General features: G+C 55.4%; 1 protein-coding gene across 2 annotated transcripts; it reads right to left on the reverse strand.

The window, feature by feature from the left end:
- Positions 1 to 107: 107 nt before the first annotated feature.
- NR1D1 (nuclear receptor subfamily 1 group D member 1) lies at positions 108 to 7,830 on the reverse strand. Of its 2 annotated transcripts, XM_059047408.2 has the most exons (8): positions 7,127 to 7,830; positions 4,077 to 4,415; positions 3,686 to 3,774; positions 3,443 to 3,587; positions 2,457 to 3,097; positions 1,981 to 2,166; positions 1,274 to 1,484; positions 108 to 599 (listed from the first exon to the last, which is right to left on the reverse strand). In XM_059047408.2, exons 1-8 carry the CDS (start codon positions 7,155 to 7,157, stop codon positions 400 to 402), a joined length of 1,842 nt encoding a protein of 613 aa, XP_058903391.1. In that variant the 5' UTR covers positions 7,158 to 7,830; the 3' UTR covers positions 108 to 399. The 2 variants fall into 2 exon arrangements, with proteins under 2 accessions (XP_058903391.1, XP_066877763.1); XM_067021662.1 differs by lacking the exon at positions 3,686 to 3,774 and having other exon boundaries at positions 7,127 to 7,802.
- Between the last annotated feature and the right edge of the window lie 5,173 nt (positions 7,831 to 13,003).

Consider the following 13,003-nt stretch of genomic DNA (forward strand, 5'->3'; position numbering starts at 1 on the left):
CCAGAGGACCCCCCCCCACAAACTGACCAGGTGGAGAGGTGTGCCCCCAGGCTTGGCCACGTTTCCGCCCCGCCCCCCCAGAACGAGCACACACCACAGAAGCCAGCTCAGCTGTGAACTACTGGATTTGAGACAGGAATAGAACAAATCGGGGGGCTAGATAGAGAGTAAGAGGGGGGAGAGAGTGGTTTAAATAGGGGAGGCCTGGGAGGTTCAGTGATGGGGGAGGGAGGCAGGTATTTACAAGAAGGCTCGGGGGGCCAGAGGCTCATCTTGGAATATTTTATAACAATATAAATAAGATTCTGGTTTGCTTTTCCTTTTCGTCTCGTAAAGGAGAGAGAAGTGCAGAGTTCGATTCTGTACAAGGGGGCAGCGGCAGAAGGCCGGCCGGGCGGGTCACTGGGCGTCCACCCGGAAGGACAGCAGCTTCTCGGAATGCATGTTGTTCAGGGTCCGCAGGTCCGGCAGCTTGAGCAGCAGCTTGGTGAAGCGGGAAGTCTCCGAGGGCCGGTTCTTCAGCACCAGAGCCCGAAGAGCCCGCAGCAGCGTCTCCTGGAGCTGCTCCACCGAAGCGGAATTCTCCATGCCCGAGCGGTCTGTGGGGAAGACGACGGCAGTGAGGCAGGCTCCCTGAGCTCCTCTGACGAGGAGGACCCGGAGGCCTGCGAGGACGCGGCGGCGGCGGCGGCGGCGGCGGCGGCGGCGGCCATGCAGCCTCTCCCCGAAGCCCCTCCGAGGGCTGATGGGGAAGGAGGAGGAGGGGGAACATGACTCCCTTTCCTAGGCCTCTGACCCAAGAGCAGGAGGTGCCTGCGATCTGGGAGCCCAGGCTCAGCAGGGCTGGCCCCCTCCCGCCCCAGCAGGCCGCTCTCCTTCCCTGAACAGGCCAAACACGCCCAGGCTCCCTTGCTTTTTGTTCTGTAGTTCCCTCTGCCTGGGATGCCCTTCCCCCCTCTCTCTGCCTGGCAGTATCACTTGTCCTTTGAGGCCCCACTCAAGTGTCACCTCTTTCCCCAGCTCCCCAGGCAGAAATAGTTGTGTGTGCTTCCAAAGCCCTTGGTTCATGCTTCTACTGTGACACTTATCTCACTGTTTTATAATTAGTCGGGCATGAGTCTGTCTCCTGAGCTAGACTGTGTCTGAATCATGTCTGTATCCCCAGTGCCCGGGTGCAGGGCCTGGCCTAGAGTAGGTACTCCATAAAAGGTGTGTTGAATTGAACTGCGTCCGCCTCCTCCCGGGGTCAGGCTCAGGCGAGAGCCTGACCTACCTGCAGAGACGAGCACCACCGCGGTAAAGAGGCCCAGCTCCTCCTCGGTAAGCGCCAGGGAGTTGAGCTTCTCACTGAAATCGAACATGGCATTGAGCAGGTCTCCCATGCCCATGGCGCCGAGCTCCTGCAGGCTGTAGGTGGTGCGGCTCAGAAACATCACTGTCTGGTCCTTCACGTTGAACAGCGACGCAAAGCGTACCATCAGCACCTAAAGCGGGGACAGTCATCCTGGGTGGAGTGGGAGGAGCAATTGCCAAGTTGCCCCCGAAGTTTTGTGAAAGGGTTACTGGTGCTGCCTTAGATTTCTCAGTCAAGACGGGCTAGTTTCTGAGTGAGCAATGGGGCGGGGGGAGTGCCAGGTGTTAGGATGGAGAACATCCCACTGGCTTTGGAATCCAGCCTGAATCTGAGTCTCAACCTTGTCACTCCCTGTGACCTTGGGCAAGGCACTTCACCAAAGTGAATTTGCTCATGCCTAGAACGGGAAGGCGCTGTACCCTAAAGTGTTATTTTATGGTAATAGGATGTAATTAGACCCCAGCTGAGATGACAGAGTCCCAGCCATCCATAGGCAGGACTGGGAGGGATTCCGCCCCTTTCTTCATCCGTCAAGAGTAAGGTTTCAGAGCCCCTGCCCACCCCAGACACCCTTTCTGCTGGATCCTTCCCAAGGTCAAGAGCAGGGAGCACAAAGGGTCACTCACCTCAAAGGTACCAGCCTTAAGCAGGGTGACCTGATCGTGCTGAGAAAGGTCACGGAAGCCAGGGATGTGCTTGGCAAACTCGACCACCTCCCTCACAGCGGGCGTGAAGCTCATGGAGAAATCCTCCCAGATCTCCTGCACAGTTCGCCCACTGCGTCCGTGCGGGTACATGTTCATGGGACATGCCTGGAAGAGGAGAGAATTTGGGGAGGAGAGTATCAGTCAGGCTGCCTCAGATAGGCTTCCCCAGCAGTGCTCGGCCCCAGATTCTGCTTGGGTTAGGGTTGTGGCCTTGGAGGATGGGTCTTTCAGGTAAAGCAGCAATCAGGCGCCAGGTGGAGAGCAGGGATTCCCAGGCAGAGCCCTTCCTGCAGGGCTAAGCATCCTCCCTGCACCTAGCCTTCAGGCACACCCAGCGGCCCTATGCCAAATCCAGTCTCCCAGTCCCCTGCCCACTTCACCCCCAGTGCCCTCACCAGCAGAACGTTCTTGGAGTTGCCCTGCCGCAGACCATTGGCAGGTGCTTCGCCTTCTGGGGCTGGGTACACGTGGGTGGGGCACAGATGGTGCCCATTGCTGTTTGGCTGGTGGCAGCTGTGATGGGCAGGGCCAGGGGGCCAGGTGGGAGGGTAAGAGGAGGGAGCCTGGCGTAAGCTGTTCCGGGCCTCATTATGACGCTGGGCGGCCATGATGTTGTCATTGGGGGCAGGCGGGCAGCCCTGACTTTCCCAGTGATGTGGGGTGGTGGCTGGAGGGTTGCCCGAGGCATGGTTGGCATTTAAGTTGCCAGGTGAGGTGCCCAGCTTGTCATGGGCATAGGTGAAGATCTCTCGGTGGGCCCGGGCTACCTGGGATATTACATCCTCCACTGTGGGCTCAGGACTTGGGGATCGGGGAGGCGTCAGCTGTTGTGGGAACTGGGAGAAGCCCACCAAGGGTGAGGGGGCAGGGGCTGGGGGTGGTGAGGGGCCCATGGGGCTTGGGGTGGGGTGCTGGGTGGGCGGGGTCTCCAGCGGGCACTGGCTGCTTAGCTGGTTGTTGGCCAGGTTCATGGCACTCTGCATCTCAGCCAGCATCCGCTGCTTCTCTCGTTTGGGGATGCGCCCGAAACGCACAGCTGTGACAGGATGAGAGCAGTGTCAGGAAGTTCTAATACACACTCACATGCTTCTCTTCCTTCCTCCTGAAAGGGCAAGCCCCTTAGGGCTTGGGGTTCCGCATAAAACCCACAAGGCCACACCCATCGAGGGGGTTTTCCAAGTAGGAATTACATAAGAGGTGACCAGAGGGACTAATGGGAAGGATGTGTGTGTTTACCGGAGACCCAATGAAATGTGGGCATCCCCTATGCAAATGAGACGCCTAGTATTGGGCCTTTTTAAGGGAGGGATTAATTCAGAAACTTAAGCGTGGACGAAAGGGGGAGGGGGAGGGGAAGCTCCTGGGCACGGTGCTGCCTCACCATCTCGAGACATGCCCACGGAGAGACACTTCTTGAAGCGACACTGCTGGCAGCGGTTACGATTGATGCGGACGATGGAGCAGTTCTCATTTTTCAGACACCTTTTGTACTGGATGTTCTGCTGGATGCTCCGACGGAAAAAGCCCTGTGGAGCAGGGGCAGCTAAGTGAGCATCTCCGTCTAGGCCCGGCCTATGTGTCCTGTGGGAGAGGGTCACCTGCCCTTACCCCCACCCTGCCTCACCTTGCAGCCCTCACAGGCATGCACGCCATAGTGGAAGCCCGAGGCCACGTCCCCACACACCTTACACAGTAGCACCATGCCATTCAGCTCTGTGGGAAGAGAGGGGCAGTGGGTGAACAGGGCAGGTGTCTGTGGCCAGAGTGGCCAGAGAGCTGGAGGTCTTCTGAGCTGGAGATTGGGCGGGGGGGCAGGGTGGAGGGGAAACTGAGAAGGAGCTTCGGTATCTAGGGGGTAATGAGCAGACAGGGCTGACAGCAGCTGGTACAACTCTATAGGAGAAATCCCTGGGGCCAGCGTAGGTCCTGGGAATAACTGTGTCACATGAATGTCAACTCCCCACCTCAGCCTGGACACCTTCCCTTCCCCCGCAATCGGCTGGAAATTTACTCACTGGTGATGTTGCTGGTGCTCTTGCTGGGGGACACTCGGTTGCTGTCTTCCAGGGCCACTTGTAGACCCCTGGGGGGGCTCCCGTTATAGAAGGAGGAGGATGACGACAACGAGGAAGATGAAGAAGAAGGGGAACCATCGTCACCCAAGCTGGGTGGAGTGCTCCCAAAGGAGCGAGCTGGGTCCTGGGTGAGGGAGCCAGTGGGTGATGGTGGGAAGTAGGTGGGACAGCCTTGGGTCAGGGACTGGAAGCTGCCATTCGAGCTGTCACTGTAGAGGGACTCGGGGCTGGTGCGGTTTGGGGAGGAGCCGCTGGAGCCGATGTAGGTGATGACGCCACCTGGCAGGAGAGCCCAAGGGGAAGGCGTGTCAACCGCCATATATCTTTGGTCCTAGGTAACCACTCTGCCTATCCCTCACCTGCCTCCCCAAACACTGTTGGATACTCAGAAGTTAACCATGTGAAACACCTCATCTTGGAGTCCCCAGAAGAGCCACAATAAGCAACTCCCCAACACATACCAGACATGGTTAACAACCAACCACCGCAACTCTTGGCAGGTCCATTCACCTTCTGCCTGGAGTGTGAGGCACCTCTCTAGAGGCATGACCTCTGTGACGCTCTGTGAGTATTTCACATATGTACCAACCCCCCACCCCACCCCCATACCTCCCTTTAGAATATCAACCGCAGCTAATGACTTAATTGTCAGCAGCTGACCTCGGGAGGGGATGAGCAGCTGAAAACCATTCATAATGCCCAGGCTTCAAAAAAAACACAAAAAACCAGCTGCTGATTTTAATACCAAGACTATTCCAGGGATGAGACCATGGAGGGGCAGCTAGCCAACAGTGAGGAGAGTGGGGGTCTTACAAGAGTAAAACAATCACATTCCCTCAAAACTGGAAGACGTATTCTCCAAAGGTACTGTTCCCCTGGCCTCCAAGATAGAGAGTCAGAGTGGACTCTATCCCTGAATCCAGGAAGGGCTTAACAGTATGAGTTGCAGGAGCTGGAAGTGAAGAACAAACTGTCCAGCCTAAGGCTTTGGAATTCCCCCTTCTAGATCTCTCTGCCCGGTGACAATGACCTTGGCTCTCTGGCCATTCAGGGACTTTGGCCCTCTAGTTATATTGCCATCCAGGTGGCTGTGTTCCCATTGCATTAGCAGGAGAAAAAAGGTGACCTGCCTGCCACACCTTTGCCAAGTACCTCGCATGGCCTGCCATGGATGGGGTGGGAGGAGGGAGGATCCCAGGACACGTGTGAGCCGACACAGGGCATGCCACTGTGTCTACAGAGGCACATGTCTTGCTCACCCACTGACACACACTAAGCTGGGCAGAGCAACCCTAAAATAGCTCAAGGTTGGTCAGGGTGAACCGAGTTCCCTGTAAAATAATTGCACAATAGATCAGCTCCTACAGTTTCAGGGCTGAGGTGGGGGAATGGGATATTTATTTGCTGGTAAATGAACCTGACCCAGTTCAGCCATCCCCCAAAGAGAAGTAAGACTCCTCCGAAGAGACTTCCACCTGGAAGTGTGGGGCACACTCAAAAGAGTCTAGTTTTAGATCTGGATCTATCACCACCAACTTGATTTGTGACCCAGAGGAAATCAACTCCCCTCTCTGGGTCCCAGTTTTCCTTTCTGTGAAAGAAAAAAAAAAAAAAAAAAAAAAGATGAAAGAGACTTAATATCCTTTCAGCTATGTTTCTGGGATGTAGTTGTTTTGTGGGAAGCCCTTAGGAGACAAAGCGCTTCTTGTTTGGTGGGAGTAGGCGTAAGACAGTGTTTGCAGGACTAAGAAACGAGATGCTTGGGGAATAGAAAGAATTTGTAATGTGGAGAAGCTGAGTCTAAAGGCAGTACGGTGAGGTAGGTGCAAAGAGAGCGAGGGGAAGGGTGGCTAGATGTGAGGTCCCCTTGAGTGTAAACATGAGGCCATGAGAGGTCAGGGATGGCTCTGTCTTACTCTGCATCGGTTATGGGGAAGGAGGAGGGGGCCGGGCAAGCGGACAGGAAAAGGAGGCAGGCGGGGGTGGTGAGTCAGCCTAGCTTCACCCAGATCTCGGCGGGGCGGGGCGGGAGCCGGGCCCTCAGCCGGCCTCACGTCCCGGCTCCACGTGTGCCTCTTGCACGTGGCTCCCCAACGAGGAACCCCAGAACCCGAGGTTCCGCCCTCTCCGCTTCCCGTCCATCTGGAGCAGCAGCCCCGCCCCCCGTCCCGCCCTTCCTTGGCGTCCGGGGTCCCAGTCTAGGGCTGGGCCCCTCGCGCCAGCTGGGTCAGGACTACTAAGGGGAGGAGAGAAGGGTACACGCGTTGCTGGGGCAACGTGGGGCGGAGCTCATTATGTAACGGGGCCGGGAGGCAACCACCAATGGGGTGGCGGCCACGGCTTCTGCAGAATGAAAACAAACGCAGCACGTGGGCACGGCTCCGCAGCCATGTGAGCGCTCCGGGCTGCCGGGGCGCTCTGGGTGTCCTTCCTGGGGCAGAGCACCACTCGCGGGGCTCCTCAAATGCCGCTCCCTACTGAGGATTCACCAGTGAGATCCGACCCATTCCCCCAGCCCCTTCTGCCTGGAACCCAGATCGCCCCACTGCTTCTCGAGTTCCCTCGAGCCTGCAGGAACTAAGGGAAGAGGAAGATTGGAAGGAGGGGGTCCTCCTTCCGAGAAGTCCAGGCATGCCACAGCTGCAGGGGGTGGACAGATGGGGGCGTTTCGGGGCACTGCTCCAAAACTCCCAGTTCCTGTAAACTGTTCATCTCACCACACGTACCCGCTCTCCATTTCCTCCTTCCCCGCGATCCGAGTCCTTCAGGCTAAAGAGAGGGGCTCTGAGGGGTGATGGTGGGGCGCCTCCGGGCGCATTCCCAGGCCGAACAACCCGCTCTGGAAATCCCAGCCTATGGCCCCCATCACGCTAGCAAATCCCCAGGCCGAGGGAGTCTCCAGTCCCCTACAAAGTTCCTTACAAAGGCGTAGATGGAGGAGAGGAGACAGTGACAGAGAAAGAATGATGGTAGCAAAGGAATCTTAGTACCTGTGTTGTTGTTGGAGTCCAGGGTCGTCATGTCTTCACCAGCTGACAGCGGTCATTCAAACTGGACCTTGACACAAACTGGAGATTACAATTGCCGCTGTCGCCCCCTGGGAACTGACCGAGGACGGGGAGTGGACCCCGCGGCTCACGATAAGGATCCTAGGCACCCTGCAGCAAGGTCTTGGGGTGGCCGGCTGCAGCCCTGCAGAAGGGTAGGACGCTGAGGCAACGGAGGTCTGCTTTGCATGGGAAAAGCAAGAGAGTGTGGGGGAAGGGGGCGGAGGGAATCAGCCTGCAGTAGTTCTGGCTAGAAGGTAGCAAGGAGGGTCGGGTCTCTGCAGTGCCCGGGGTGCCACTGCCTGAAGGCTCCGCAGCGCTGCAGGGTAGCGAATCTGGAGCTCCCGGTGCAAAAGTCCCAGAGGGAGAGAGGTTGCAGTCAGGAAGTAAGTACGTGATGGGAGAAACGGGGCACCCAGGCGCAAAGAAGCGAGACGTGTGCCCTGCTACGTTCCCTCGGCAGCAGTATTTCACTCTGCCAATCTCAACGGCCTTTTGCCCCAGCCTTTTTCTCTGGGACAGAGGGCTCTGCGCAGGCGCCAGCAACCCAGGGTTCCCGGGCCGCACGCGGCACTGGAGCAGGTACCATGTGATCCCAGGGAGCGCCTCGTGCCCCAGTGACACACTTTTCCAGCAGCAGGCACGTTGAGTTCCGTGCGCCTGCGTAAAGCCAAGGCTGTCGGGATATGTAGTCCAGTGGCAAAGTGGGCGGACTGCGTATATTTCTCCGTTTCTGCCTCGCAAAAGCTCTTGCTGGAACTGGGGAGGAGCTGAGAGTCTTGTGGGGTGGAGTGCGCTGAGAGTCAGGGTGGCGTGTTTGGAAAGCCTGTATGGCAGAGGCATGTGAATTCCTGCGGAGGGGCTGGCAAGCTTGGCCGCTCCCTGGGAGATCAAAGCTAACAGTCCCTTTCTGCAAACCTTGCAAACGTGAGGGCTTCACGTGATTGCAGCACTGACTTCGCCTTGAGGTTACTGGTGACACGAGAGAGATGACAAGTAGGAATATCCCCTCGGTCAGGAGCTTAAGCTGAACTTCTGCTGCAGAGCCAAGTCCTGAGATGGAAAGGAAATGTGGCCCCTGTTCCATTCTACTCCCCTAGGGAAAGGAGTTGCCATGGGGGGGGCGGGGCGTGGTGAGGATGTCCCTGGGGACTCCCTGTTTGCGTGTGTGACACCACCCCACCCACTGAAGGTGACTTTAGGGTGAGTCATTTCCCTTTGTCTAGGAAATCAAAAGGACAAGGGAGGAGAACTTTGTGGTGAAAGTGCTTTGAAGTCCTAAAGGGGCCAGAGGTGAGGCAGGGCTTGGGGGCAGAGTGACACCCCCATCCCCACCCTCAGTGCTTCAGGGTAGTGTGGATTCCACGGAAGGGAACACAAAGGCCATCTTTTTTTTTTTTTTTTTAAATAAATTTATTTATTTTTGGCTGCATTGGGTTCTTCATTGCTGTGCGTGGACTTTCTCTGGTTGCTGCGAGTGGGGGCTACTCTTCGTTGTGGTGTGCGGGCTTCTCATTGTAGTGGCTTCTCGTTGGGGAGCACAGGCTCTCGGCGCACAGGCTTCAGTAGTTGTGGCTCATGGGCTCAGTATTTGTGGCATGTGGGCTCAGCAGCTGTGGCACATGGGCTTAGTTGCTCCGCGGCATGCGGGGTCTTCCCGGACCAGGGCTCGAACCCGTGTCCACTGCATTGGCAGGCGGATTCCTAACCACTGCGCCACCAGGGAAGCCCCACAAAGACCATCTTAACCCTCCCTCCTTTACTGACAAGGAAAATGAGTCTTAGAAGAAGTGATTGGCCCAAGGTCAGACATCCATTGCTAGTTTCATTTGACCACCTTCAAGGAGGTGGGCAGACATGGAAGTGAAACGCTGAACAGGGGTTAGAAACAGCCAGCCTGTCCCTTCCGAGGAGCAACTCTGCCCCATTGGCGATAAAGGGTCTCCAGTCAAGGTCTATCCTGGTTTTTTTTTTTGGGGGGGGCGTAGTTTGGCCTCACTGCGTGGCTTGTGGGATCAACCAGGGATTGAACCCAGGCCTTCGGCAGTGAGAGCTGGGAGTCCTAACCACTGGGATGCCAGGTATTTCCCGAGGTCTATCCTGTTTGAGGACTTGGTTGCGGGGAGAGCTGCAAGCCTCTTCTTGAAGCAGTCAAGTGACCCTGGGCCACCTGCTGCTCCCTGCTAGTCCCTCCTCAGTCCCACCGCTCCTAGGGAGGGTGTTTTTGTTGTCTTTTTTTTTTTTTTTTCCACACAGGAAGCCCTTCTCCACTTGTTCACAGATAGCTCCTGGGACAGCACTGATGGATGCCTGGAAACAGCTACCGAAAAAGTAAAGAAAAGGAGGCGTGTGGACACCAAGGAAGGTGTAGGCTGGGTGGTGAGGGAGTAAGCAGAGAGGACGGTGAGGATGACTGAAGGTGAGGCGGCTGGGCAGCTGGCCTGACCACTCGCTGACCCTCTGACTCCCAGGGGAAGACAGATGGGCTCCCTAGAATGGCCTGGGCTTTAGCTTTGTTCCCTTGCCCCCAAGAACAGTGAGAGAGAGAGGGCAGTGGGCTCTTCCCTGGCCTGTCCTGGCACCTTGGCCCAGAGCTGGGAAGCTGCAGCAGAGCGTGGGAGGACCTGGCAGGGGCTAGGACAAACAAGGAAAGAGGCTTTTCAGGAAAACTTGATTCTGAACTCAGCCTCCACCCCCTCTCCCTCCTCCTGCTGGGCTCTGGAGGGAAAACTGGGAGGTGAGCTGCCATGTCCCGCACTGCATGCTGTCTGCGCCCTTCCTGAGTCTCCATCAGAGCCAGGGCCAGGGCCAGAGCCCAGGGACCTGCCAGGACTAGACTCAAAATCAGGGACCTTGGTATGACCTCTAGCTCCCCACCAGCCCAGCACCCCCGTCAGCACACTCCCTTTAGTTGCCCTGTTTGGCAACTACAGTTCTGCTTGCTGCTGTGGTCACCCAGCCCACCCCTTGTTCTACTTGCTGGTGTTTATCCCTATTCGGGGAGGGCAGGGGTCAAGACTCCCTCCCTGAGTTTACAGCCAGTGAGAGGGAGGAGGAAGCAGAGGCAGCCAGAGCTGAAATGCAGTCAGCCTGACTCTTGGCAAGAAGCTGGGTTGTTTTGCAGTCTGTGTGAGGTACGAAGGCGGAGGCTGGGAGGGAGGAGGCAAAGGAGGGGGGTTATTTCTGGGCCCTCCTTCCTCTGCACTTCTTATAGGGCCCCTCCTTTGCTCCCTGACAAAGAAGTAAATTTGGGATCTTCCTTCTACAACTGGAGAGAAGGATACAGAATAATGACGAGGCAGGACTCTCCCTTGGCTCCAGAAGCTTCTGTCTATCCATCCTGCTCCTCTCTCTGTCAACAGCTGCTGGGAGAAGGACAGAGACTATGGGACTCAGAGCCACCAAATGGAGGGAGAAAAGGCTGGGTTGTCTGGCCTTTGGGGACCTGGAATAGAATCTAGCTTTGGCCTCTCTATGACCTCAACCTTGACCTAAGACAACAGGTGTATCTCAACACGGCCTCCCACCCCTCCTGCCAGCTGGACATTCCAGTTCACTTCTATACACACACACACACACACACACACTCTCTCTCTCTCTCTCTCTCTCTCACACACACACACACACACACATACACACACACCTGTGCATGCTCACGCACCATAGCGAAATTCAGCCCAAGAACAACTTGGACCCTTAATAAACAGTGCCCAGATAGAACCATGGGGAATGGATGCATAGCCAAGACCCAGCAAAGCACACCTGGCTCCATGTTGCCCACACTTCTGCCCAGATTCCTCAGAGTCTGGGTTCTAGACTGACCTCACCATTTAGGGGCCAGGTGAAATCCTGTGTGTGTGTATATGTTTCCAACTATGTCTTAAATTCTCTTGAATTTCTTTGGTCTGGGGAGGACAGCAGAGATAGAGTAGAGGAAGAGAAGAGAGTGAGAGCTCCAAGTTCTGGCCAGAGTATGTGTGTGATCATAGGATTATGAACGAGAGACTGCATGTGTGAGTGTGTAAGTGTGAATGGCAAGAATGTGTGTGGATGTGTGTGTTTGACCCAAGACCTATTTTCCTCATCAGTAGGATGCTCTGGGTAACAAGGCAACACCCTGTACAAATCCTGGGTGGCCTAAATCTTGGGCTGACTGCTTGACAGACTGACTGACTGGGGTGGGTCCTTGCTGGAAACCAGGTCAGCCTTCAGCACGTGCCTTCCTTCCCCGCTCTTTTCTCACGGAACGAACCACTGCCCCAGGAAAATAACCTGCCTGCCCAGGTGATGCAGACCCAGGACAGAAACGGTGGGAATGCCCCAGACCCAGGCAGCAAGCCCTGTGCCTGCGAGAGAGACTCATTCCCGGCCCTCCTAGATCCTTTTTCTGTTCTCTGAAAGACCAGCCAGCTTTCCCTAACCCACCAATAGCTTTGATGTCTTGGGGAGAATTTCAGGAGAATTAAGTAGGAGGGTTAAAGTCCAAATTAATTTTTTCTCTGGGGGTGATAGAAAAAGGGAGGGTGAGGTATGATCCAAGCCTGGGTTCCATGGATGTGTTTTGCCTCAGATTCTATCTTTACCTCACTACTCCTTTTTCCAAGGAAAGGAAGTAATAAATATGTATTAAGTACCAACTGTACGCCAGGTACTGGGCTAAGTGTGTTACACACATTATTTCATTGAATGTCCATAACAGCCCTGTGCTGTAGGTCTCATTCTTAGTTTATTTATTTTTAAAATTATTTATTTATTTTTGGCCGCGTTGGGTCTTTGTTGCTGCCCGCAGGTTTTCTCTAATTGCAGTAAGTGGAGGCTACTCTTCATTGCGGTGCGTGGGCTTCTCATTGTGGTAGCTTCTCTTGTTGCAGAGCACGAGCTCTAGGCGCGCGGGCTTCCGTAGTTGTGGCTCATGGCCTTGGTAGTTGTGGCGTGCAGGCTCTAGAGCACAGGCTCAGTAGTTGTGGCGCACGGGCTTAGTTGCTCCGCGACATGTGGGATCTTCCCGGGCCAGGGATCGAACCCGTGTCGCCTGCATTGGTGGGCGGGTTCTTAACCACTTGCGCTACCAGGAAAGTCCTCATTCTTAATTTAGAGATGGGGAATCTGAGACTTAGAAACATTTATTAACTTGCCCAGGATGCTCCAGAGACAAGGCAACTTGTCTCGAAGCTGTATTTGAAGTGAAGCACTTAAGATTGAGAAGATGTCACATTAAAGAATGGTGGAGTTAATGGAGACTTATGGAGGAGCTAAAGCTCCCCCAGCTGTCTCTTGGAACTACCACTATCAATGGCACAGTGAAAATGGCCATATTGGGAATTCAACCCCAGGCCTGAGGATAAAACTCTTCCACTAGCAAGACTGCCCTTCCTTGAGAGAATGATTACTCTGGGTGGAATGTCTGAGCTGCAAGCTCATCCTGGTGTTTCCTAAGCAGCGATGGTGCTGGAAATGAGGTGTGTCACCAAGAAGGGGAAGCCTGAAGTACCCCTTGCTCCTGTCTCCACAAGTACCTTAGTTTCCCAGAACCTCTAACTCCACCCTCATTTCTTCTTCCCTTACGCTCCCCCCTCTCTCACTCCTACATTCCCCTCCTCTGGTTAGGTAGAAGGGGGCCAGATTAGCGTGCGAACAAACACAAAAAAACACAAACTTCCACGTACATTGCTACAGAAGTGAGTAACTTAAGCAGGCATCCGAATTCTCTTCTCTGACCCCGTGACTCTGAGATATGTAGCTGGTGATGAAGGGAGAGGGACACACAGGTCTGGGCCCCTTAAAGGGCCATGGTGTATCAAGAATGGATTGGTTGGGGAA

The sequence above is a fragment of the Kogia breviceps genome, chromosome 19 (genome assembly GCF_026419965.1).
Source record: "Kogia breviceps isolate mKogBre1 chromosome 19, mKogBre1 haplotype 1, whole genome shotgun sequence".
Classification (NCBI taxonomy): domain Eukaryota; kingdom Metazoa; phylum Chordata; class Mammalia; order Artiodactyla; family Physeteridae; genus Kogia; species Kogia breviceps.

What these genes read in the sequence shown, in the direction of transcription:
- NR1D1 (XM_059047408.2), bottom strand. Translation starts at nt 7,157, where the DNA reads ATGACGACCCTGGACTCCAACAACAACACAG. An exon ending in GAGCACCAGCAACATCACCA is followed by an intron (nt 3,775 to 4,076) that starts GTGAGTAAATTT and finishes CTCTTCCCACAG; the next exon opens with AGCTGAATGGCATGGTGCTA. An exon ending in ATGCCTGTGAGGGCTGCAAG is followed by an intron (nt 3,588 to 3,685) that starts GTGAGGCAGGGT and finishes CCTGCTCCACAG; the next exon opens with GGCTTTTTCCGTCGGAGCAT.